The sequence below is a fragment of the Vigna unguiculata genome, chromosome 7 (genome assembly GCF_004118075.2).
Source record: "Vigna unguiculata cultivar IT97K-499-35 chromosome 7, ASM411807v1, whole genome shotgun sequence".
Lineage (NCBI taxonomy): Eukaryota > Viridiplantae > Streptophyta > Magnoliopsida > Fabales > Fabaceae > Vigna > Vigna unguiculata.
This window is the reverse complement of record NC_040285.1, coordinates 34587009-34614381: the sequence shown is the minus strand read 5'-3', so window position 1 is coordinate 34614381 and position 27373 is coordinate 34587009. Positions and strand designations below refer to the sequence as shown.

General features: G+C 30.5%; 4 protein-coding genes across 12 annotated transcripts; 2 read left to right on the top strand and 2 right to left on the bottom strand.

The window, feature by feature from the left end:
* Positions 1-1216: 1216 nt before the first annotated feature.
* Positions 1217-2309, top strand: LOC114190189. The gene has a single exon (XM_028078987.1). The coding sequence runs from the start codon at positions 1368-1370 to the stop codon at positions 2097-2099; it is 732 nt and encodes a 243-aa protein (XP_027934788.1). The 5' UTR covers positions 1217-1367; the 3' UTR covers positions 2100-2309.
* A 7061-nt stretch (positions 2310-9370) lies between these two features.
* On the top strand, positions 9371-13710 carry LOC114192459 (short-chain dehydrogenase TIC 32, chloroplastic-like). The gene is made up of 8 exons (XM_028082192.1): positions 9371-9623; positions 10179-10410; positions 10584-10663; positions 11117-11270; positions 11884-11962; positions 12094-12175; positions 12972-13018; positions 13281-13710. The coding sequence occupies exons 1-8, from the start codon at positions 9518-9520 to the stop codon at positions 13437-13439; spliced, it is 939 nt and encodes a 312-aa protein (XP_027937993.1). The 5' UTR covers positions 9371-9517; the 3' UTR covers positions 13440-13710.
* A 1394-nt stretch (positions 13711-15104) lies between these two features.
* LOC114190775 (putative ubiquitin-like-specific protease 1B) lies at positions 15105-18414 on the bottom strand. 7 transcript variants are annotated; one of them, XM_028079802.1, is made up of 11 exons: positions 18292-18412; positions 17989-18046; positions 17423-17479; positions 16754-16904; positions 16592-16673; positions 16420-16509; positions 16184-16306; positions 15929-16060; positions 15713-15816; positions 15511-15601; positions 15105-15441 (listed from the first exon to the last, which is right to left on the bottom strand). In XM_028079802.1, exons 2-11 carry the CDS (start codon positions 18032-18034, stop codon positions 15328-15330), a joined length of 990 nt encoding a protein of 329 aa, XP_027935603.1. In that variant the 5' UTR covers positions 18035-18046; positions 18292-18412; the 3' UTR covers positions 15105-15327. The 7 variants fall into 7 exon arrangements, with proteins under 7 accessions (XP_027935603.1, XP_027935604.1, XP_027935606.1 ...); XM_028079803.1 differs by having other exon boundaries at positions 17426-17479; XM_028079805.1 differs by lacking the exon at positions 16184-16306 and having other exon boundaries at positions 18292-18414.
* Positions 18415-19853: 1439 nt separating this feature from the next.
* LOC114190237 (mitogen-activated protein kinase kinase kinase YODA-like) lies at positions 19854-27019 on the bottom strand. Of its 3 annotated transcripts, XM_028079043.1 has the most exons (13): positions 26778-27019; positions 25064-25825; positions 24189-24923; positions 24006-24093; positions 23830-23892; positions 23406-23566; positions 23243-23318; positions 22339-22398; positions 22143-22250; positions 21726-21965; positions 21147-21238; positions 20870-21048; positions 19854-20737 (listed from the first exon to the last, which is right to left on the bottom strand). In XM_028079043.1, exons 2-13 carry the CDS (start codon positions 25612-25614, stop codon positions 20529-20531), a joined length of 2562 nt encoding a protein of 853 aa, XP_027934844.1. In that variant the 5' UTR covers positions 25615-25825; positions 26778-27019; the 3' UTR covers positions 19854-20528. The 3 variants fall into 3 exon arrangements, with proteins under 3 accessions (XP_027934844.1, XP_027934842.1, XP_027934843.1); XM_028079041.1 differs by having other exon boundaries at positions 19854-21048; XM_028079042.1 differs by lacking the exon at positions 26778-27019 and adding an exon at positions 26724-26742 and having other exon boundaries at positions 19854-21048.
* Positions 27020-27373: the final 354 nt, after the last annotated feature.

Here is a 27373-nt window from a genome sequence, read left to right as displayed (position 1 = left end):
CTCTATTAAAAAATAGTTTGCGTTGCTAGATTATTAAGTCGTCCATATATATTTAATTCAACTTCTCTTTAAGAAGATATTTTGGATGGAAAAAAAAATCGGATAAAAACTTCAGCTGCATATTGTCTAGTCACTAGAGCTGCTGACTTATCTTAAAACTGAATTGTTACTGAGAAAAAAAATGCAAAAATCAACTATTATAAAATTGAAGTAAAATTATAGAAGTTATTCTGAAGTTTATACTTATTTAAATAAATTAAATTAAATTTTACTTTAAGTAAATCAAATTAAATTATTTTGAACTTTTGTTTAATTATTTGAGCTATACCTAATGAATATTTTTTAAAATACATTTTTTAATTCATAATTCTTTGTTTTTTGATTCATTTTTTTCAAAATTTAGTTTTTTATGCCATTTAATTTAGTATCAGTATTTTTAACAACACTAGTTGCGAAGAAACGTAGGAAACTTGTAATCGGCTATTGGACTCATATTTTGATATTTATTGAATGTATTACCACTTTTGTAAACAATAAAATATTAATTTATTTTATTTTAGTTAATAATATGATAAGTTTAAATTTTATTTAAAGTACTATAAGATTGAGAATTTAAGTACACAGTAGTAGTATTTAATGAAGGAACAAAATAAACTATTTGACTCAAACTATATGGAGGTTTTAGGTTAATCCATGACTTCAAATAAACTAAAGTATTTTTCCAAATAATTTTTATTTTTTACGATCATTATTTGTTTCACATACACTTCTACATATTACCATTAAAACAAAATTCAATTGATATACAGAATAATTGCTGGTGGTGTGAAACTTGATGGAAAAAATACATTTCACTTTAAATGAACCAGATAAAAAGTTAATCTATTTTACAACATTTATTACTTCAAACCAAAACCCTGTTAATATCACATTGCACAAAAATTACATTTATTTTGTTTGGATCAGGGATTTCTCACGAAAAACTAAAGCAGAAAGAATCTTAACCGATAATTTTCAGTGAGTGCAGACATCAGATGTTCCTAGATATCCTTGTTCCTTAGAGTGCCACGTCCACAACTAATTAAGTACACGTGTCATCATTATAAACCTAAGCATGCCACGTATCAATTATCCTTATCATACTCACGTAAACCTCTTCTCTCCACCGCTAAGCATTCAACCTTATCTCGCCTTCTCTGTCATTTTCATATACTTCTCACCATATTTAGTTCATTTAGAATGGTAAAAATCTTGCACCTTTATCACTTATTCTAACCATTCCTTTCTTCATTCTCATTTCTCTGAAAACAGAACCAAATTGGCCTTTCTTTCCTTTCACACATTTTCTCAGTAGCTTCACAAACAAAATGTCTGGTGGTGTTGGTCCAACCGGTTCTGACATTAGATTACCAAGAGAGGAACAAGTTGATCACAAAGAAGAACATGGACTTCACAAAACCATCACCACACCAAGAAAACCAAGTTTCCCGTCTTTCCGCCATCTCAATTGCTTGGCCGTGGTCATTGTGCTGTCTGCAAGTGGCATGATTTGTCCTCAAGACTTTGCTTTTGTAGCATTCTCCATAGTCTACGTGTTGCTCCTGTCAAAAGTGGCTTTTCCATCTCTTCACCCATCAAAAGACACCCCAGTTTTCAACCCACAAAACAAAATGTTTGCCCTTTATATATTTGTAGCGGCCATCATTGGACTTTTTGCCCCAATTGCCTATATCTTAGACGGAATATTTGAGGGTGACAAAGAAGGGATCAAGGCAGCAGCACCCCATGTTTTTCTCTTGGCCAGCCAAGTTTTCATGGAAGGGGTGACATACTATGGCGGGTTCTCAATTCCGATTAGGGCTTTTGTGCCTATCTTCTACAATTCAAGGCGGATTTTCACGATTGTGGATTGGCTGAGGAGTGAGATCAACAAGGTTAACGAAGAACACAGTGGGTCTGCAAGGAGAATCTATGTGGGGAGAGTGCTTGCTGTGGCTAACATGGCCTTCTGGTGTTACAATTTGTTTGGATTTCTGTTGCCTGTTTATCTTCCTAGGGTTTTCAAGTTGTATTACTCTCCTCCTAAAGACAAGGACTGATCAAGGACAACACAACAAGGATGTTTGCATTTGTTTGTTAATGTTTATTATGTAATTTTAGTTTCTTCAACCTTAATTTCCTGTTGCTTAGTTTGTCATAGTATTTCCTTAATGAATGTACTTGTACATAACAAGTGTTGTTGTTTTTACTTCATAAACCAAACACTGATGATAAGTGACTGCTGTTAAATAAATGTTATAAGTCTTTTGTAGAGTAAAATAAAGATCATAGAGGGAAAGAAGAGAACTTGAGAAAGTATTAAGCCGCCGAACATGGCGGGTATGACAAGAAACATACCAAAGGTTTTTTTTTTTTTTTTTACAGAAAGGAAGATTATTATTGTTTTCCTTGATAACTTTACAATCTTTTTAAATTACAAAATGTAAAATTTAAAATAAAACATGTGATTGGGGTTAGGGAATTGTCAAATTTTGAAATAAAATAATATGGTTGTTGAGGGTGTTCATGGTGGTTGGGGGTGGAGAATTGGCGGGTTATATGTGATGGTTGAGAGTGAGTGCATAAAGTATGAGAGTTGACTTTGAATGATGGTATAAAATATGAGAATTGTTATTGAATGGTCATATAAAAGATGAGAAAATGTGTTTTAAACAAAGCTAAATTAACCCACAAATTGTTCTTTTAGCTACTTATAGTCTACTATGATTACTTTAGAACTCTCTTGTTTTATTTTTGTATTAATAGGTGTGAAAAAAATTCAAATTATCATATAATTATAAATATTTTAGATTATATAATACAAAATTTTATTGTACACGGTATAATTTATAATTTAGAAACATATTTTAATTTAGAATTTATTTCTAAATTATATACTTATAATTTAATATATTTCTAAATTTGTAAAACATGTTCTCAAATTCTAAAAGAAAAATAAAATTAAATATGTTAATTTTTTTAACACCAATAAACTATAGAGATGGAGGATAAAATAATGTATTTTTATTTTTATTAAATGAAAACCGGAAAGAATTCATTATGATGTAAAAAATTTGGTCGGGAGAGGTACCTTGACCTAAAATTCAAAATATGTTTTAGGATCATCCTTTTCACACCCCGATAATTTCAATATGCATAATAACCCGTTTACTATTATTTTCTTTATTTTAATTTCATTTCTCTTGTGACAATCACTTTCTTGAAAACAAATAAATATAAGGAGAGCGTTAAGAGAGAAACGTCTTTTGATGATTTCTTAAAAAAGTAGGACTTTGGGATGATCAATTTTGTCTATATTGATTCGTACTTATCGATATTTATGAAAAGTTGTTTAGAGTGCATTTATTATAGCTGAAGTGATACGAAATGAATGTGAATTAGTGAGGGTCTATCTGAAGAACACGATGTTGGACTTTATTTAGTTTGCAATTAAATTTTGGAGGATTGTTCGAACATTATGTGTTCAACAACTCAGGTTTTTTTGTTAAGATTAATAATTGATAAAGTTAATGAGTATTAATAATCTTGTTTTGAATCTTCTAAAGCTATGCACATTCTGAATGGGTTATAGTAAGTTTCTTTCGATAACTCATTAAATGTTCGTTAGGTAAAATTTAAAAGTGGTGATGTAAAGACTAGGGATGGCAACGGGGCGGGGCGGGGCGGGGACGGGTTTCGCTATCCCATATCCATCTCCGCATAAAAAATTCATCCCCATCCCCATACCCAAACCCAACGGGTATCAAATTTTTTTCCCATTCCCATCCCCACCGGATAACGGGTATAATCTCGTACCCATACCCGTACCCGTGTTCTAACTACTTCAATATTAATTTTTATAAAAGAAAAAAAATTACGGTAAAGAAAACATAATATTATGAAATATTCAATATTATGAGGATTTTCTTCGATGCCAAATACCTTAAAATAAATTATAATTGTTTACATTTTATATTAGAATACCAAATAAAATTTCATGTGAACCAAAACATTTGTTAAATTTGCAAACTACAACATTGATGAACTTAGTTGATAAAATTAAAAAATATTTCAAAAAAATATAAAAGGAAAACAAATATTTAAATTAAAATATATTTTAAATGTTTGTTTACTTCAATTTTTAAATTCTAATGAATATCTTTTTTATACACTAATAAAAGTTATAATATATCACTTGATCAAAATGACACAAAGAATAAATAATAAACATAATAATAAAAGGAAAACAAATATTCAAATTAAAATATATTTTAAATGTTTGTTTACTTCAATTTTTTAAATTATAATGAATCTCTTTTTTATACACTAATAAAAGTTATAATACATCACTTGATCAAAATGACACAAAGAACAAATAATAAACATAATAATAAAATTTTGACATAGATTTTGTATCTTTTGAACTTCAATATATGTTGGATAGTGACAAAAAAATATTCATAGCAATTACATTAAATTTTTATATTGTAGTAAATAAAAGTTATTTATACAATTAAAGTGGAAAAAATTACAGTATGATTAATAGTGAGTTATAAAATAACAAATAATTAGATAGAATATATCGAAATATTATTCTACATGATGAAAATAAACAATAAATAAAAATATTAAAAGACTAACAAATGTGTGTTTTAGAAATAATTTGAGAGACTATCGAAAGAAATCGCACAAAGGAAATCAAATGTATAATTAAGGTATGATAAAATGAAAAATACCTTACAGAACTAATTATTAAATTATGTTTGAAGTGGTTAAAATTAAATAGAAATATCATTAGTGACCAAAAAATTTGTCATTAAATTACATATAAATTAGTAATTAAATTGGTCACTAAATCAAGTACAGATTCGATCATTGAATCGGTCACTAATTTAGTCATTGATTCAGACAATAAATCAACTACTACCACCAATGACGAAAAATAGTGACTGATATGGGTTACTGACTAAATCAGTCACCATTTCATGTTTTTCTTGTAGTGAATTATCATATACTATTCCTAAATATCATTATATATATATATATATATATATATATATATATATATATATATATATATATATATAAAATTTTAACCACTTCAAACAGAATTTAAAGTGAAAAAATTACATTATGATTAATAATGAGTTATAAAATAAAAAATAATTAGATAGAATATATCGAAATATTATTCTACATGATGAAAATAAAAAAAATAAATAAAAATATTAAAAAACTAACAAATGTGTGTTTTAGAAATAATTTGAGAGACTATCGAAAAAAATCACACAAAGGAAATCAAATGTATAACTAAGGTATGATAAGACGAAAAATATCTTAGAGAATTAAGAAAACTTTTCAAATATTAACATATAATTAATGGTTGAAAAATAACGAAAATTATTTTAATGAAACAAAAGAGTTCTTCAAATTAAACAAAAATTAATAATAATAATAAGTAAAGAATTTTTTTATATTATCTTAAATTGAGAGTATAAACATTCTCATGTGAAAGAAAAATTTATAATAAATAAAAATATTAAAAAATAATATAAATATTCAAATGTGAGGCATAATTTTTTTTTTAATTAACATACATCATTTTAACATAATTACATAAAGGTTATGATAAGATAAAAAATATATTGGAGATGAGAATGAGTTTCATGACAAATGAAATAATTAAAAGAAATAAAAAATAGAAAAAAAAATATATATATAGGGGTTACTTGATTAATTGTGAATATTTTAATAATTTAAACGAGAATGGAGATATGGCGGGGACGAGTATTATGGCGGGTATATGTACATCCCCATACCCATCCCCATACCCAACTGAAAAAGTCGGGGATTCCCCATACCCATACCCATACCCAGTCAATGCGGGGATTCCCCGTCAAAACGGGGACGGGTTCGGGCAATACCCACGGGGACGGTTTTATTTGCCATCTCTAGTAAAGACAACAATTTACATAGTATTTTCTTTTTATTATACCATTTATTACATTCGTTTTTCTGTGGTGAAAACTATTATGTAAATGGTTAGAAATTAGATTTATATATTATCATTAAGTGTACGTAAATGTGTTGGAAACATATATCAGCTATATCGCATAACTATTTTCCTAGTCTATATATAAAATTTGTTCCTAATAAACATTTTATTTAAGAAAGGGTTGTGATGAGACTTATAGATGTGACTTTTCGTAAACATCTCTTAAAGATAAAAACAAATGAAATTAACTCTTTTATAATTGAAAAAAAAAACTATTTGCTAATGAATTGAGAATTAAATTTAAAAAATTCAATAGACAATATTTTTTACAATTTAATTTATTTGCATGATCTATTAATTTATGATGAAACTGAATTAGTTTTTATTATTCTTGTAAGCTTAGAAGAAACCCATTTTTTCAAACCAGTTTCACTGAAACTTTAGTTATAACCTGCTTTGTTTAAGTGTAAGCAATTGAAATTGATTCATGTGTTATCTGTATAAATGGTATTCTTTATTCAATCATTTTTTCCCCTTCACAATATTTAAATATTGTTTTTCACGCACACATAAATTTAAATTCATCATTATCATAACTTTGAAGGTTAAGTGTGTTCTTTTTCATGAATTTATTATTTGAAAAGAATAATAAGCGTTGATTTGTAAGATTTTTTTATGTTTCTTTATAGAGATTATGAAGCGATTGAAAGAGAAGAACTGTGGGATTGAGATTATTTTTGAATCCCGCTTGAATGAGTAGATTTGAGAGTGATTATAGTAATTTTACTCAAATAACCTCGCTTCACGGAATGGGATGATGTAAGTCACCACCATGCACATGGCCTAGGAAATAGATCCGTGCTTTAACGAGGAAATGGAATTAGTTATGGGTTGATCCAATTCCAAAAGGACAAGCTTTGTGTGTGGAACCGGTTCTATTTTGTTTGGAACCTATTCTATTATAATGGTATTTAATTATGAAAACAATGTTTTTTGTGTTGCAACAAGTGGTGAACTAGTTGAATAACATAGCTAATGCTTGAAATCTTTAATTTTTTCAAGTTTTAATATTGAAATTCAAAATATTTATTTATTTTATATAAAATATATTACATTCTTTATTTATTTCAATTAATAATTTTTTATAAAAAATTATTCATCATAAAAAAATTAAAATAATTTCAACTGATCTAAATATTATATGTTGTCATGTGTGTACTTTTTTAGATATTATTTTGTAGATATTATGTCATGTTTGGAGTTTACTTTTTTATTAATGGGGTGGTTGAAAATGTTTATTTTTTTTTAAATTAAAATATTAAATTTCCTAAATCAAATATATTTTTATATTTTTTTCAATTAATAAATATTTATAATATTTTTATTTATGATAATAATATATGAAAAATTAATTGCATCTTATCTAAATATTATTTTATTATACTTTTTTAACATCAAGGACAATTAAGTTATTATATATTTTCATCTATTAAATTTAATTTTTTTTAATCACATCAGTCAAATCTTTCACAAACTCTCACAAAAATTACTCTCAAATTTACTCTATTATCACCCTCAGATCCTTAAAAAAGAACAACATAAATATCACATTCTAATCAACCTAAATCAATTATCTTCCTCTCCCTCAAATCATTACTTACATAAGAATATACCCTAAATATGTAATATGTTACTAGAAAAAACTATGTAACTGTCTTATTCAATTGGATTAGTTTTATTTTTTTCAGTCTGATTTATTTTCAATATAAATATGAGATAGAAATTTTGTTTTCACTTTTACATTTTTTTCTCAAACTTAGTCATTGTCTTATAATATATTGTATTTGTTGAATTACTACTCTTTTAGGTATGCGTACGATAAATTTTAGTTGTGCAATCTTTTTTGTTGTTGTGTGACAAATACAGATTTGTCAAAATACACTTGTTTCACCTAATTTGAAAAATTCAAAAATCATAGTGTGAAAGCAATATTAATCTACTTTTTTTCCCCACGAATTAAAGCTTAACACCTCTCGTACCATCAAATCAATGCAACCTAAAATTTGAGGTGTAATTTCTTTGGATAACAAAATTGTGGCTGAACTTTATCCTTTTTGGAGCATTAAAATCATTAAAATTATAATATGAAAAATCGCACACATATAACCTGTGGTTGAACTTTACCTTCCAAAAAGCATTGAAGTCATTAAAATTATAATATGAAAATTTAAATATAACATTTTTATACTACATCTTATCTTATACACAAAATTACCATATAAGTATTAACTATGTTACTAGTTATTCACAATTCACATATACATAGAATTAGCATTTTCTTAACATATATTTGGAAAGAGTAAAAAAAGAAAAAAAGGAATTTAAGAGGAAAAAAATTGTGGAAATAAAGTAGTTTGGATTTTAAAGGATCCGAAATTAAAATTTATAAAAGTTAATAAATGATGTGATAGATTTAGTAAATTTAAAAAATATTTTTATAGATAAAATTTTAATAATATTATTATTTATTTTTATGTTATAATATTTATTTATTTAATTTATTAATGTTTATAATTATTTTTTATTTTCATTTATTTATTAATATTATTATTTGATTTATTATATTCTTTTTTATTTTAATAGGTTATATTTATTTATTTAATAATTATGAAATTTGTTTTTAATATAAAACTAAAAGAAAGTAAAATACTTTTCCTTCAAATATTGTAATAAGTAAGGCAATTTTATCTTGTTTTTTGAAATTTGTTGTCTCGATATTTTTTTATTTTTTATTTATGCACTTACAAATTTTCCATATATACAGGAACAAACACACCAACGAGTGTGAATCAAAGAAATTCAATCAATATAATGACGTGCTTAGTTAATATTTTAATTAAGCATATAGTATAAATAAAATAAAGTCAAGGAAAGAGTACTAAAAGTAAATACATGAAAATGAAAAATGAAAAATTTCTTAAATACAATTTAAAAGTATACATTTTCAAGTGATAAAATTATTCTTATAAATAATTATAATTTTACTTTTTTATCATAAAACATTTTAATCTTTTATTGAAATAATTATTTTCTGAAAGTTATTGTGTGGGAACGAAGGTTTGGTTAATGCACTCTTTTAGTATAATTATTATATTATTATGTAAAATAAAAAGCAATTTGGACAGACAATGTAATAATGATTATGATTATATGATTATTGTACAAAACAAAAACAAGAAAACTTCTTATGTTTTTTTGTGATAGTCGGAAAAGCAATGGATAAGATATATAATATAATTATTATAAAACATAATAAAAACTATTTTTGTGATTGAAGGAGCAATAAATGTAACATGTGCAGTATTACCTATTTATATATATAAAATATCCTCCTGGTCTCAGTCTCAGGCTGTGCAACAGTGCCATTTCTCTGTGTGATTGATTTTCTGTTTGTGTGTGAGAGAGAATCACAGTCACAGAGAGATGTGGCCATTCAGCAGGAAAGGGGCTTCTGGGTTTTCATCATCTTCCACTGCAGAGCAAGTCACTGAAGGTCTTGATGGAACTGGTCTCACTGCCATTGTTACAGGTCCCTTACTTCTTCTTTTCCATTTTTATTTCGTCTTTTTCTTATATATTCTCCTCGTGGGTATCTTTATTTCATGTAAAAACCATGTTTTTTTTCCTTGATGATCTTTTTGTCTGATCTTGCAGACACTGTTTTGTCGTTGTAGTTGGCTTTGAAAAATCCTGGTTTATTCATATGTTCTTGCTGCAATTTTTCTTCTTTCCAGTTCACTGTTTGACTGAACAAATTGAAAAATGTTTAATCTCTGGTTCAATTGGCTTATGCTATTGCTAAGCAGGCTAAGCGGTAGTTCTTTTTTACCTATAAATTTGTTCATCTTGTTAATGAATTTTTTAGTGTGCCCTATTGTTGAATACATGTTTTGTGTGCTATATGTTGCATAGGGCCAATGATTTAAATTGGGGTTTCAACTGAGGTTCAGTTTGGATCTTTGATATTGTAAAGAAACTTTATCTTTTCATATGTAGGCTTTATTGAATTCTTACAATTAGCATGGTAAATAATTGTCGGAATGTTCCATCGTTTAAATATGGTATGTGAACATTGTGGTAACAGGAGCATCCAGTGGTATTGGCACTGAGACTACACGTGTACTTGCTTTGCGAGGTGTCCATGTGATTATGGGTGTGAGAAATATGATTGCTGCTAAAGATGTCAAAGAAACAATACTTAAGGAGATTCCCTCTGCAAAAGTTGATGCCATGGAATTAGATCTCAGTTCAATGGATTCTGTCAATAAATTTGCATCAGATTTTAAGTCTTCTGGTCTTCCGTTGAACATCTTGGTGTAAGAAAAGCGGATGACATGAATCATATTATCATCTTTTTATTCACTGTTTTTTACTGAAGTTCTTAGTTACTAGTTCTCTCTCGTTTTATGTGGCTATGATGCAAATGATATCTCGTAATTCCGATCATTCAAGAAAGCGCAGGGGTAATATTGTTTTCTGGTTTGTTTAGAAACAACGCAGGAATTATGGCGTGCCCTTTCAAGCTATCTGCAGACAAAATTGAACTACAGTTCGCCACAAATCACTTAGGTATGTTGAGAATCTGATTGCACAATTCAAGTTCTAACTAACTGAGTGTTCTTCCATGTGGAAGTTCATTTGATTACTGATAGTGACACTGCTTTATATTCATCAACATGTTATTCTATAACATTTTGGCACTTGCAGTAGTTTGTAGTTGGTGTGGGCCATATGATTCATATGTTTCTGATTATTAAGATAATTTTACTCGAATGATCAATATATAGTCATAGACGAACGAATCCTTTCTTTTTCTCTCTTGGGTAAGTGTTCATAAGTCATTGAAACATTGAATGTGTGTATTACTATACTTACGAAGTTATGATTGTCTCAACGTATATAATTGAGTGATATTTTACAATAAACATCAAGTAGCTACATTTTTGTTCTTTTAAATTCACTGACTGAGAGGATGTGTTAGTGATCTTAATACTGATTGTTTTACTTAATATAATTTTGCAGGTCACTTTCTATTGACAAATCTTTTGTTGGACACTATGAAGAAAACTTCACGTGAAACTAAGAAAGAAGGAAGAATTGTTAATGTCTCTTCTGAGGCACACAAGTTTGCATATTCTGAAGGAATCCGTTTTGACAAAATTAATGATGAGTCAAGGTAAATGTGTAACCTAAATTCAAATTACAACAACATATGCTGTTGGAGATGCCAGATCTGATAAAAAAAAAACCTGTTCATAGGATATGTAGATTCTTTTTTTTTTTTTTTTTTATCAGGAACTGTATGTGCAGAGGGCCTGATTTTATTCCTATGTAAATCAACATATTTATAGAACATGAGCAAAACAGAAAAACTATCAGTTAATAAACTGATAAAGATAATGTCTAAAAAATAGGATAAAACAGATTTATCCTATCAATTAACACAACTTTTATTTAAAATAAAATAACACAGTCTAATACATTCTGTATTTGCTCGGGCAGTTATACATTCAACAGGATCAAATGCTCATGGATATAATTGTAAACTCTATGCACTTCTTAGTTGCATTTATTGCATTAAGAATAGAGACATGATTAGTGTAGTACTTGTTGAAATGAGAAGTGTTATGCATATTCGATTATGTATGCTTCCTTGTTTACAGATGAAACAATTGATTCACTTTAATTTTCTTGAAAAAATTGAGCACGAAAACATGATTCCTGCACCTGTAGTATTGGTCAATTGAAATGACATGTATATTTAATTATGTTTGCTTCCTTGTGTTCAGTTACAGCAACTGGCGTGCATATGGGCAGTCAAAGCTTGCCAACATTTTACATGCCAATGAACTTTCAAGACGTCTCAAGGTGTGCTTTACATATTATCTCGGAAGCTATAAAGTTATTTAGGATTTAATATAGAATTACTTAATTTTAACAGCATTTTATTTGCTGTTTTTTTTTTTTGTATGAAATTTTGCCTGTTTCATCTTGAACAGGAAGATGGGGTGGAGATTTCTGCAAATTCTCTTCATCCTGGAGCAATTACCACCAATCTTTTTCGTCATACTGGAATAAACGGTAACTACCACACTGTACTATTCATGTCCTGTCAAGAATTGTACAGGTCCTGAGATTTGCTCTACTAAATTATTTATTCTGCATTATCTTGTTTATTTACTTTTAATTTCCTTTTAAAATGCAGTAAGCTCGTATATGTGTGCATTGCTTTTTTGTCATAAATTTGGTACACAAATATTTAACAAAAACCAACACCAGGAATGATAATTGCCTTTTTTGTCTAATTAACTGGCAAACTCAGCAGCATAACTTCTCTCCCCATATTGTTTTGTTATGATTACAAATATAAGGTGTATCTGGAATTTAGTTGGAATATTCTTACTAACTTTCATTTCCCATTAACGCTATATCAACATGTTTGATATATTTTTTTCTTCAGATGGGTTATAAGTCAAATTTACCTCAAATTCCTGTTGACTTAAAAACTATAATGAGTTTTTTTTTTCAACTTTAATCAAGTTCAACTCAACTTAATTAAGTTCAACTCAACTTAATTTTAATTCAAACACACATAGAGCTTCCAAATTATGGGTTTGGGACTCAAGTCTACAACTGCTCCATGTCTTGTTCAATGTTGATGCTTACATCAGGTCCATGATCAAGTGTTTTATCAGTCAGCCCTGCTGAATTTTGAATACGGGCATACTCAAGAAACTTTTGAGCATTCATGTGAAGCACTTCTCATGGTCTTTTTAGTTTTAAATATCAATTCATCTCTATGAATTTTGTTCATTTTTTCTATTGGAGATAATGACTAGCTGAGTTTTATGTGTATATTTCTGTTTGATTTGTGCAGGTATAGTTAATGGTATTGGTAGACTCGTGTTTAAAAATGTCCAGCAGGTAACATCATTATAAATGTTGGACATTAATGTGCTGTAATTTAGGGCATTATTTTAGACCCCATCTTTTTTTCATAATCACCAATACTCATTTGAGATACCAAACATTTATTTGTTCTTAATTATATCCAATAGAATTAAAAACGTTTATTATGAAATTAACCTGACAAAGCCATAAGGATACAGTGTCCTCTTTTTAACCAAGAAGAGGATTGAAACATTCCTCGTGTCTAGTCTGAGATTCTTCTGACCTTGTAATGCAGGGAGCAGCAACAACATGCTATGTAGCATTGCACCCACAAGTGAAGGGAATTAGTGGCAAGTATTTTTCAGACAGTAATGTGGCCCGAACAACCTCACTGGGGACTGACGCTGATTTGGCCAAGAAACTTTGGGATTTCAGCTTGAATTTGACCAAGTAAAAAACCCAACTATTATTTCTCAATGGAGATAGCATGTGTACTTACTGAATGTTAAGCTTCAATATACGACTTCATGTAACTATTTCTATCAAAATTGTCATCACCTGTTGCATAGGCATGAATTTTAGGCATACAGTCTATAATTCAAAGATCCTACTTACATGGCACAGAATTTATACCAATTTATATAAGAATATAACTTTCTGTACTATTATTTGACTACCTGGTAATGTATGGAAATAGTATGACCAAATGTTGGTTTCTTGTCCAATGGTCACTCTCAAGTTCTATTCTCTTTAGGTCTAATGAAGTTTTGCTTAGATTGTCTAGGGAAATCTACTTACTTCCTTATAATGTTTCTCTCACCCTTTACTTTACTGTAATTGGGTTAGTTTACTGTATTTGGGTTAACTTAAAGTGAGATGGAAAAAAAAATGAAAATGGTGCAATTTTATTTGAAAATGAAACAAGTCGTGTTTGAAAGAATGTTCTCATGGAAAAAAAAAAATTCGTACTTAAGTATAATTTTTTGTTATCAAAATTATGTTTTGTAGCATTATATTGTTTTCCGAATTTATAAAAAATGTCATATTTTAAGCATGGCTTTTCAATTAATGTGACTTTTTTTTTAAAAGAATACTCGTAAGTAATGTCCAAATGAAATTGTACTATTTTGATGTTTTACCCTCACTTGTGTCTTCATAGATATATATTGCATTTCTACTACCTGTGTGCTCACATGAATATTGCATTTCTGTTGTTATTGTATATATTACGTCTGCTTATATTTAACTAGATGACCTAACAATGTATTTTTGTGTGATTCATATATTTGAAGTTAAAAGAAAAAATCACTCATTTTAAGTATTTAACGAATGTATCTCTGATCAAAAGGTTCATCAGAAGGTCAAATCAACTTTTGGTTTAATTATGATGTCTGTGATAGAAAGTTAAGAAATTTAAATGATCAAAGATCTTTGAATTGAATTTAAGATTATAAGGATTTAATTTAATTGTTGTCAGTAAAAAATAATTACATGTGAATTAATTGTATTCCATAAAAATATTAATTTATCTGTACTGTCAAAAGGAAATGCATAATTTAACGTCATACAAAATTAGGATAAAAAATAATTCTAATAAAAAAGTGACATAAATATTTATAAAGACATTTAAATATATATATATATATATATATATATATATATATATATATATATATATATATATATATATATATTCATTATTGATTTAAACTTGTCTTTTCTTAATCTCTTATTTTATTTTAATTTAAACGAAGTTAAGTTTAATTGAATATTAATTTGATAGTAGTTGTTCTTTTTATTGCAAGATAAATATTATAAAAATAAATTAAAATTGTATTGAAAATTTAATCATTAGAATAATATCAACAAAAAATTTAAATATTATTTCAATTTTGTAAATTAATTAATTTTTATAATTAATCACTTTCAAATTTGAATTCATACATACTTTTATAGAATTAAATTAAACAATTTAATAATTTATTATATTTTCTTGCTTTTGATTATGATTAAAACATGAAACCTTTTCTATCAAAAGTGCAATTATTGATAATGTTTTCCTAATAAGTTTCTATTTGTCAACATTACAATAGTGTGAAAATGATAAATCGTAGTAAGATTTGGAGTAAAGTTCTTCTATAGAATAATATGTATAATATCATTAAAGATGGTTGATGATCACAACTTATTATAACAGCATCAGATGGCTCTACCTAGAGGAATCAATTTTCTTAAGCATCTCGAATATATAAAAATTAAAAATTTATTTAATTTAAAAGAAAAATTAACCAAGATTCATATCAGAAATCTCTTAGATACGTCACCTTGATGGTCAATTTCAGTCAGCTTAATTTTCCCCACACTCCTGCTGCCTTCAAAATCTCTTCTCTAACCTCATTTCTAGGATGTTGAACCCATCCACACAAAAGGCTTTGCCGAAACTGCACCATTTCTTTCTGAAAAATCTTTTAAAGTAAGTCGCAATTCGACATAGTTAGCATAGTAAAAGGCAAATTTATACTTACATATTCATAATCAGGCATGGTTTTGTCTTGCCATTTTACCGATCCATCCCAAATTTCCATGTATTTCAGCACATAGATGCCACAATCATGACTTTATCAAAATCCGAAAACATCAATCAGAAACAATATATCAGTCACCACTAATGCATTGAGTTCTCTACATGATGAGAAACATCCAACACTACAGCTGCACACTACTCACATGTTTTTCTGCCTAGGAACATCAGCGTAAACCAGTGTTATTGATACATTCTCTTTGGTCGAACCAGGATTCATTAATACCAGCAGCTCCTCAAAACGACGTTTCTTTGAATTAAAAAACCGTTGATTGGTTGGACCAGACGAATAGTTAGGGATAACAATTTAAAAAAAATAATTTAAATTTTTCCCAAGGAAAAAAACAAATGTTCAACACTACCGTTGCATCATCCAAGTTCTTCTTGCTAGTTGAGAATTTATCATGCATCGAGTCCAACACATACAGGGTTTTGTCCTTGGGCTCGAGTACATAACAAGACCAATGCTCCTCAAATATAGTAGGTGCAAAAATCTGAAAGAAGGACAAATGCAACAAATTATCATACCTGAAAGACACTGTATACCACCAAGTCCAAAAGTTGTTTGCCACTATAGTTTTCATACTCAAACAAAGGTGTCACGTCACCATACTTACCAATTTGCACTGATAGATTTCATAACCCAGTTTACTCGGCAAGATGAATACAGATACATCATCAATACACCAAGTCTTGTGGCTATCTTCATTAGAAAGATTTAAGTCACATTTTACCTTATTCTACACAGAAACATAACTAACTGACATTAGATTGTTATGCTAACTAGACGTTATATGGAACAAGAACAGGACTGCAACTCTGTTGTTTAAAAACATTATAGTTAACTACTGACCATAAATTGTGGGCTAAATATATGACGAGTGACAGTCCCATTTGTTTCCTTCTCCTCTTCCATCATTATCTTTCCAGCAGCTAAAATCACCTGAACGTTATATATATTTTTCAGAGTTGTATGACAAGTAACTGGTACCTTTAATAAAGCCTTTTGAATGTTCTATACTGACCATATTACTGACCCATCCTTTTGGTTTCATTGTATAGATATCTCTGCGGTTTAAGTGAACGCCGAACATACTAACCACGACACTGGGATTTGAATTTATGATCTTTGTTATATTAAAAAAACAAAAACGAAATGAATATATGAAGACAGCTAAGCTTTCTACCTCAATTCCTCATTTGCCTTTGGTCGACGAGTACAAAAGTTATAAAGCTTGATCAGCATAGACTGGGATATTTTGTTCACATCCTGCTTTACTTGTTTAGTGCTGGAAGAATCCAACGGCAGAGGTGGCTTTTTTTCGGTGGCCCTGATAGCTGATTGAATAATACATTATCAAGACACTAGGATTCGGCTAGAGCAACTGTGGGTTTGAGCAGTTTGCAGCATCTGTTAGGATCAAAGCTCAGTTCCAGGGATGGAACTACACAGAAAGGTAGGAATGCAACCACACACCCAAGCATTTTTTTTTTACCTTCAATACTATGTATTATCAAATAAGTCCCCTCAAATAGATGAAATATGCCTTCACTATTAAAGTCTAATACTATACGGGAGCAATGATGAGATTTGTTTGGATGAGTTTCTCCATAAGTGTTTCTAAAAAAGGAAAAAAAACACCCTTTTTTTTCATAACGTAAAATCAGCTTATGTATAAATTAAAAATAAAAAATTTAGAAAAAATATATTAAATTTCTTTTACATAATAACTTGCATCAGCTAATTTTAGTTTATGATTTTTTTTTCTCTTGTATGGAGAAATTTATCCAAGCGCGTCTTTAGTTAATAACAATTTCAAATATGTAGGCTAGAGGAAGAAGGAGATTGTCACAACTACCCCTGCTTGAAGGTTCAATTGCCTCACTCATCACGGTTTCCGGGCTGCTACCAGCTGTTAATATAAGGAAGCACAATGATCATGTTAATGTATCAGGGAGCTATTTAGACGAGTTTTTCAGGTAGCACTTCTAAAAAAAAAAAAAGAAAAAAAGTGAAATAAACTCTTCCATAAACGAAAAATTTAGAAACAAAATACCAATTTTTACAAGTTAAACTTAAACTTATAAAGAAATTCATTTCAAATTTTCTTTTAATTTTTCTCTCATAGATTTTATGGATAAATTTATTGAACCAGGTCCTTAATACAGTCAAGGCTAAATAATATGAGTCTGATATAAAACTTTTAAAACTACTGGAGGATATACAACATTAAAGTATCAAGCTAAAATACTTAATGCAAGTTTTAACAATTTTCTAATTCAAGCGAGAGAATGAATGGTTAAATTGTGCTTGAATAATAATTCAGTACAGAGTATTAAATTATGGGTAAGAAACCGAAACTACTACAACTACTGATGAGTCTAAAGCAAGTAGATAGATAAATAGATAAACTGTGTATACCTCCGGCAGTGCTCGATGCTTTCTTCCTCTTGCTCTTTCTTCCCATTCTTAACTTTCACTGTTGGGCAGCAGAACAGAAAAAAAAAATACAATATCAAAATTGAAGAAGGAACACGGATTTAAAAGTATCTTTAATTCCAATGAAAAGTAATACTAATGATGATGAATTTTGAGAATGGAGAAGAAAACATGAGGTGATTCATTTTCTTCATGGAAATGGAAAGCGTGAACATTATTATTGTTAACTCGAGAACCGATTGAATGGCATAAGAGAAAGATATTTGAGTATTTAGAAATGCAAACCCTAAGACGAAGACCCAAAGGAGATTAAGAATCTGCGGCGTATTAATGCACTACACAACTTCTCCTACCATGCTTTCTTTTTATAGAAATTTGCATTGCTCTGAGCAAGTGAAAAGTTAAAGACGTTGACATAGAAATTTAACGGACTTTGTTGATTTCTTTCAATCTCATTTAAATAATAACTTCAGATGTTAAATTCTCTTTTACATTAACTAATGGGTCCTTTTAAATTTTACGGAAACTTGTTTTAAATGGTAATTCTTTTCCTTTTTACGAGAGAATGAGGAGTTGAAGATAAAGAATTGAATATAATAAAAATATTTTCTATATAATTTCGATATATTTTATGATAAGAAACATTACTAATGCTTTTTAATGAAAGAATACTTTTATTTGGTTGTTTTTTTCTTTTTTCTCATAACCATTATGAATTACATTATCACGCCAGTAAAATATTCAAGAGTTCGTTCGTTGAGATATAATATTTGGTATTTTTTTTTAAATTTGAGCACTTTAAATTATGCAATATAAATTTATATTGTTTCTGTTGTCTTGAAAGAATATTTGTAGCAAAAGTTTAGCATTTAATTTCTTTAATACTATATTTTTTTATTAATTATACATTTGTTGACAAAGCTTTACTTATGCGTGATTTTATTAGAAGTCTTAACACTTGAATATGAATTATGCTTTATTAGAGTATATGAAAATAAATAAGAATGATAATAGTAAATGAGAAATTAAGTATACAAAAATGTCGATTGGATAGATAGAATTAAAAGAGAAAACGAATTATCTATATGCTTATTTAGAGGAGGACAAGAGTCACTGCAAACAAATATTGTTTTTACACTAATTAATAAATTAAACTTCACTAGAAATTAAAGATTTTTGCTTTTATTATTTTTCTTAGCATTAAATTATTCATTATTTAAAGAAATAGTTATTTGACTGGATTTCTGGAAGTGGAAAGAATTCATTTTATTTTAAAGAATCTATTTCAGAATTAGTATTTACTGCGATTATCGATTAAAGATCAATTAAATTAAATAATTTACTTTCAAATTTCAAAAGGATTTAATAAAAGTGTAATACTATTTTACTTTTTTTAACTCGATCTAAATTAAGTACTTATCACCAAATAGTGGTCTCGGAACTTTTAGTTTAAAGTTTTAGTTTTGTAGTTTAATTAGATTCAATTTTAGACCTGCGTACAAAATTTCTTTAGTTCTCAGTTTTAAGAAAGTTGCAATTTTACTATTATGTAATACTAATAAGTGTATATATACCTCCAAGAAACATTTGTATTCCAAATCAGATGTCATTTATCAACCATAAAATAAAGTTTAAGGACCAAAAGTAGTATCATCAAAATTTTGGCGGATTGAACTAAATAAATATATTTAAGAGGTACCAAAACCAATATTTACTTATTTCTATACAGACTAAAATCATTAATTCTAAGATTTTGAAAGATGAAGATTTTAAGAAAAAAATCTTCAGACACAATGAATGCGCTTATTTCATAGGACTAAACATATTTCAAGTATTCTGTGATCAGATTTGTTCCAAATCCCTGTATTAACAGATAAGAGGATCATAAGATCATATTTCTTCCATCTTGCTGTTGAACAATAATGTACAGAGCAGATCCAGTAGCAGAGTACACAATGACAATAATACATCTAAGCCCACAAAGTAAACGAGGTCCCCATCCCTAAATTCAGAATAATCACAATACAGTTTCCTATCTACTGTACAGCAATGTCTATCCTCCAAAAAAAAAAATAGTCTACAAGTTAAGTTTTGTATCAATTTTAACCCTTTCTCTGGTGTTCCAATTCCAGGAGATGATGCATTTGTCATTGCACGAACTGTCATTTCTAGTATCTCAAGTGCAGGAGAGAAACATCTCATGCAGATGCAGCATCTTAAATTCGTTACATACAATAACAAGTTCCTCTTTGCCAACAAGTGAGATTAGTGTGAGTTGATTGCTTGATATGGACAAATTGTCAGAAAGTTTAATGCTGTGGCACAAATGGATGAACTCCACCAGCCCGAGCCTGAAGCCATGAAAAATGCACTATGGTGCCCCGTGCAGCCTATTCTCCGTCGGAAAGTTATTTACAGTGATTCTCTTGTGCTTTGGCTCCTTATTGTATAATTATATTCTCGCAAACAGAACAATGACCAAAAGGTATTCTGAGAAACTTCAACAGCTGCTCAGATGAGTGTCATAAACCATTTGGGCGGCTAAGCAAAGATGAGTTGGGAGTGAGATCAAGGGATGGGTTAATCTTAACATGTTCACGCAGCAACTGCCGGCCAACACGATCTGCCAAGACTGACTGAAAATCATATGGCTCTGCATGAAGAGACCTTGCAAACTGCTTAACCAGGACATCATTTTCACTGGAAACCAGCTCTGATGGAATGTGAGACCCTATTTGCATTCCCCGAAAAATGTCAAGAGTTGAGTCATGATGAGCAGGGCCATTAACGTACACACCATTTGAGGACTTAGAGATGCTTCCAAAACCCTCTTGAAAGTAAATTGACTGTTTAGAGTGATTACCAAATGGAATGACACCACTGCCACCAGCGAGAGGAGTGGATGCCCCAGAAGCAGTTCGAGGGCTGGATATAGGAGAAGGAGACATTTTCCCATTCCTGTGCTGCGGTGATCTTGACCTCAAAAGTGGGCTTCCAATGGGAGATACGGGGCAAGATATATTCCTTGGAATATGGATTTCACTGGAGACCAATGACAAAAGTTCAGATTACCATTGACAGTCAGCAGTCTTGTATGTGTGTGTGTGTGTGGTGTGTGTGGGAGAAGAAGAGAGAGAAACCTTTCATGAGGATTAATTTTCAAAAATCTTGAAGAATGAACAGAAAGTCTATCTGAATCCAAGGTAGAAAGATTCTTTGCTTGTCCAATGGCCTGAAAATTTATAAACGATGCTTGAAATTATATAAGGAGAAATAAAATGAGATGCAAATATATATGGTTCCATTCATACAAGAAATTTAGATAAGATATCACATTTGAAACCAGATATACTGTAGAGCCTACATCCATTTAGAGAAATAAATGCTATAAAAAATTTTCGTTACTGTTAAAATAATCAATATCGCAATTGTTAAGATTTCAACAATCCCTTTAACTGAACTCCATCCATTAACCAAGTCTACAACAAAATTCTAGCCTGATCTGACACAATGAGAATACAATTTATAAACCAACGAACATCTATTATGCTCTAACTATTGTTCTATCGTGTAGACAAATAATGAAGTGCAATAATTTGATACACATGAGGCGTAACATGCATCGACAGACAAACAAGCTACCCACCAATGCTAACGTGGACATACTACATAAATAAAACTGAGTTTCAAACAATTTATGTTTGAAAATAGGCATATACCAGAGATTTTGCTCCCTGTGTAGTCCCAGAAACAGGGTCCAATGCTTCAGGAACCAGAATAGGTCTTTCCAAAGGGGCGGCATGTTTTACAAAAGGGTGATCCAATAATTCACTGGCTGAAGGGCGATCATATGGGTTACGCTGAAGACATTTCCTAACAAAATCTTTTCCTTCATTTGAGAGATGATCTGGGATTGTCGGGAGTTCCTTGCTATTACCAATCTTGAACATGGCAGCAACCTATTATGATAGCATGGAAATACATCAAGCTGTGAGAAGAAATAGTTTACAAGATTGTAATGTCTAAAATAAAATTATCTTCAGTTTTTTGTAAATATAAAATACTTCAAATAAATATTTAAGTAAAGGATAAAATAAATTAATATAAGGTAAGATATTTTGACGTAAGTTACTAACCCCTTCATACTGAAACCAAGGAGGTTTGGTAGTTGCCATTTCTAAAACTGTGCATCCAAGACTCCATATATCTACTGCAAGATTGCATCCATTAGAGTTCTTTATAACCTGAATCATCAAAAAGCAACGAGGTTGAGTCACAAAAACTAATACATAATTAGAATATAAAAAAACAGATCTATAGAAATATTAGAACCTCAGGAGCCATCCAGTAAGGGGTTCCCTTGAATGATAATGGACACGATTGCCCTGTTATCTGGAAATTATGTAAGGTATAAGTAAGCCAGACAGGACAAGTTATGCAATCTTTGGATTATAAAATCGATAAAACCAGATGCAATCTCAATGCAACTATGCACAAAAACAAAACACTGAACTCAATAGAAACAGAAGAATCCAATGCCTTTGCCTAGGTGTTTGTCTTCAATGTTGGAGTTTTTTCAGATTAAACTAGTAGACACAAGGAATTGAAAGTTCTTTACTGTATGAAATGTGGTCTACCCCCAAATCATACCATCACCGTTACAGAAGGTTGGTAGTCCACAAAGTAGATTCAGAAAAGGTTCTAGTATTCTTGGGAAATTTATTACTTTAGGTTCTTCATTCTGGTTTATTCAACACACCTCTTCAATATTAATTGAATTATTTTTCCGCTCCTTTTTTAATTCTTATGTTTTCTCTTTAGATATTTTTGGGGATCCCATCTCCACATCTTCTTAAGACATTTTAAAGCTCTGATACAATTGATAAGAGCCTTGGGAGAATTATACCACAAAAACCTTGCTTTTTGTTGGAAAGGTAAAGACCTGATCTTATAAACCCCATACTAAAATACCATAATTCTAATTTGGAATCCAAGTCTCATCATGCAATTAGATCCTAACGGACTAGGGGGAACCAAGTGTTTGTTGATGATTGTACTCAAATCTGGTCTAAAGGCTAGAATGTTTCTATAGTTTATTTGGAATTCAATGAGTTTATTTCTGGAGTCCAACAGATTCATAATTTCACTATACATCTCAATTCAAAGTTCTTATCAAACTACTTAAGCTTAAATGCAGATATAATGGAAACCAGATAGTTATCATCTCTAAGCTTACATGTTTTGCCATGCCAAAGTCTGCCAACTTGACCCGACCAGTTGGATCTACCAGTATATTTGCTCCTTTGATGTCCCTTCACAGATAAACGCAATTTCAGAGATAGACACCAGAACAGCAACAAAAGAAAACATTTAACTCACGAATAGATTACTTAGTTTACCGATGGAGAGTATTTTTAGTATGCAAATAAGCAAGCCCTGACAAAATTTGTTGAGTATAGCTACGAATAACTAGTTCACCAAACTGCCCATATTCTCGAAGAAGTTTGTGTATGGAGCCACCAGATACATATTCAAGGTATATGTAAAGCTTGTCATCAACCTGTTTAAGGGATAATTCACAGGTCTCTATAAGGAACCACACTAACAAATACGGCTCAGAAATTTCCACCAACTACTATGCTATCAGATAAACCACCAGAAACAAATATTCTATAACTAAAAATCAAGAATATCATGTATACATTAGAAGCGACAGTCTAGAATAAAAATTAACAATAGTCATCAGCACTCTCAGAGAGGTAAACATCAGAATCTGAATGCTAACATGTATTTTGTAAACCAGAAGTGAAAGAGAGAACTTACTGTTTCAGAACCATAATACTGAACAATATTTGGATGCTGTAAACGGCTTAATAAATGAATTTCCTGCCAGTAATTTTTAAATGGGTTCTCAATATCAAATTCAACTCAGAACTAGAAACTAAAAGATTGCACTTACTCGCAAGAAACTAACTGGATTTGAAGGGAAATCAATTTACCTGCATAAATTGCTTAGCACTTTCCATTGACTTGGGATCATCTGAAAACAGGGTAACCTCCTTCACTGCACACATTTCGCCACTTTCACTGAAAAAGAGAAACATCATAAATAAAGTCATTCTAATTAAGATGCGTATAGAAAAATGAAGGGGGGAAAAAATAAAATATGAAAAAGTGCATACCTATTGAAGCCAAGATAGACATGTCCAAATGAGCCACTACCAATTAGCTTTCCTTTCTTCCAACGTGAGCCAGAGCCTGGATTATCTGCTCTGGCTGGACTTCTTGGCATAGACGGAGATGTTGCTGCAGAATTTGAATGAGAGAATGGTGAGGAATTGGAGACTGACAAAGGAGGAAGTGGCAAACGATGAGTCTGCTGTTTCCCATCATCAACCCTTCCTGTCTGTGATTCAATGGGTGTTCCCCCGGCTTTGGGATGAATAGGTGTGACTGCTCCACTCTGAATTCTAGAGCTAGGACCAGGGCTAGTCATTCTGGGACTAGGTACAGGAGAATACTCAGGACTACCCCTGCTTGGTTGCCAAAATAAAGGTCCTGACATGTCCCCTCCCATTGAATTATGTCCAGAATTGTGACCTGAACCTGGACTAGAGCAATGCCCAGATCCAACAAAGTTGACCTCTGAATATGGCTTTCCGGCCCAAAAAGCAGAATTCAACACCTGATCTGTGCCAAATGCTCTCAGTGGACTTCTTGATGGACTTGACAAGGAACTATCTGGAGCACTGTAGAAGGCACCATGAGGAGGAACCTGAAGATTTGGAACATGGTTGCGTAAAGGCCTACGTTTTGGTGAAGTAGAAGATGTATGATTACTTAGAATACTTCCTGATTTTTTTACTCCTGCTGAATTGAGCTGGGAAGCAACAACTGGCTGATCCTTGGGCATTGAACTTCAGAAACAAGGCAACTTTTGAGTATAGGAGAATGAATAAATAAATAAATAAATATATATATGTATATAAAATATTTTAATCACAAAATAACCAAGACATGTATATGTAACAAGTACATTATAGTTTGAGGAAGCTACCTGGAAGGACTGCCAGCAGCAGTTCTAGTCCCAGTCTCACAGTCAGCCACTAGAGGACTACGATTGTGTGACTGTGGCTCATCACTGTCAGCAGAGCAATCACTAAACACTGAAGCAGTGACCACATCTCCATCCAAATCTGCAGGGTTTGGCTTACAACGGATGCATCCAGGTGTCGGAAGTGGAAGAAACAATGATGGTTTGGATACTTTTTCCAATCTTGATTTTGATGATATGCTAATTTCGGAATCTACTCGGCCTACACTTGAAGGGTGCAGACCAGGAAGAGGAAGTGGCTGAGCATGAGGTCTTTCAATGAAACTTTGACACCTAGCCACTTTGGAAGGTGAAGGTGATCTTGATTCAATCGGAGATCGATCCCCCTTCTCTGAAACTGAGTCATTGCAATTTCTACGGGATCCTCCAGATCTAGTGCTTAGTTTACCTTCCGATGAAATTTTTAATTTCCGGTGCAGTGTGTCAAAAAAGCTTTCCTTATTTGATTTCTTCTTGCTTTCTTTTGATGATGATTTTCCCCACCATGTAAGCATATTTGTATTTTATAAATTGAAATGTGCCAAGCAAATTTCTTAAAAGGATCCCAGTAAGAGTTAAAAAAATCTATCATTTCACATCAGTAGACAGAGTTACCAAAGCCATGATGCAGCCATTAAACCTTTAAAAGTAGGAGAATCACAAATTCCAAAGCAACACCTTTAGAATGAGAGTCAGGAATCAGTTATTCAAAAATATTTCAAAAACCTGCAGCAGAGAAAAACATGTACTTCAAATCAGTAAAAGATGCAGATATTTTTTAAGTCATTAATTTATATATTGTACCCAAATTATTCAAAACATGCATGCATGCCAATTCTTAATCAATAAGTCCGTAACAAGCAATTCAAAGTGATAGATAGAAAACGCAACAATTCAATATTTCTAGTTCATAACGCAACTATTAACTAGTAATCAACATTAGTCAGCAAGTATGGTACAAAAAGCACCAAATACCTGATCTATGCAAAAAAGATAAATTAATTACTAATCACTTAAATTAAACAATACAGTTCCATCAAATATTTGGTCTTCAGTTTTCCAAGACCAATTCTCAACAAAAATATATATGCGATATATTCAAAACATCAACCTCTAAGTACATGAAATAATCAACACAACATGACATCATTAGTCATTACTTGTACATATGCCTTGTATGTAGTTTATAGAACTACCAAAACTTGAATAACTTCTAAAGACAGGACCATTAAATATCCTTCATAAGCTCAAACTTTGTTATTTTCCAACTTCAATGCAAAATTCATACATCCTATTCTAACTTACAGGTCTAAAAGAAAGGACGAATCAAGGATGAAACTCAACAACCGATACCCAGCTCTATACATGATAATAATTTTCTTTTTGCGTCTAAATACCTAGATTCCCCCACGTACCCAGAAAAATATCACAACAAAAATTCCAATTTCCTAATCTCCCCCCTACCCCAATTCCACCAAAATTTTCAGGATCCCAGGAAGCACTACCAATCCATTGTTAAAACAAGCACCTGAAAACAAAGGATCCACTAAGACGTGATTGAGCAAAGAAAACAGCTAAATCGACTAACTTGTTGATCATCAAGTGAAATCAGGAAAAGGGTAACCTAAAATGGTGGAAAGGAGGAGACTTAATCAACTCTGAATTGAACTGAACTCACTGTGCAAATTTCAGCTCGAATCTGAGTGAGGAAATTCTCTGAAACGCTCGGAGCTCCGGCAGAGAGACCCACAGGGACCCAAAATGCAACAAACAGAGAAGGATTTTGCAGTGATTTGTGGTGAAAATATTCGCAATTGAAAGTAAGTGAAAGAGATCGCGTAGAGAAGGAGAGAGAAAGTGAGACAGAGTGAAGAAGGGGTCTCCTCCGTCTCAATCAGTGTTCACAACTGATGATTACTTCATTCTTCTTAATAATAATTAAAAATAATTAGTTGATATAAATATTAATTGCCAATTACCGCGTTTCATTTGAACCCTTCCAAACATATTGCGGACGTTAAAAAACACACTATTCATTCAAGCACCCAATTCACTAAAATTAAAAAGTAATGAATTTTATTCTACATATTAATTTTTTTTAACTATTTTAGATTATTATAAAATCTAATTATCTACTTCATCGGGATTGAAAAATAGTTAAAAGCATTTCCTTCACCTTTATTGATTTTTTTTTTCTGAAACCATTTCTTATAATAAAATTCAATTATATACGTCATCAACATTACAAAAAACAAAACCATAACTTCATCCTTA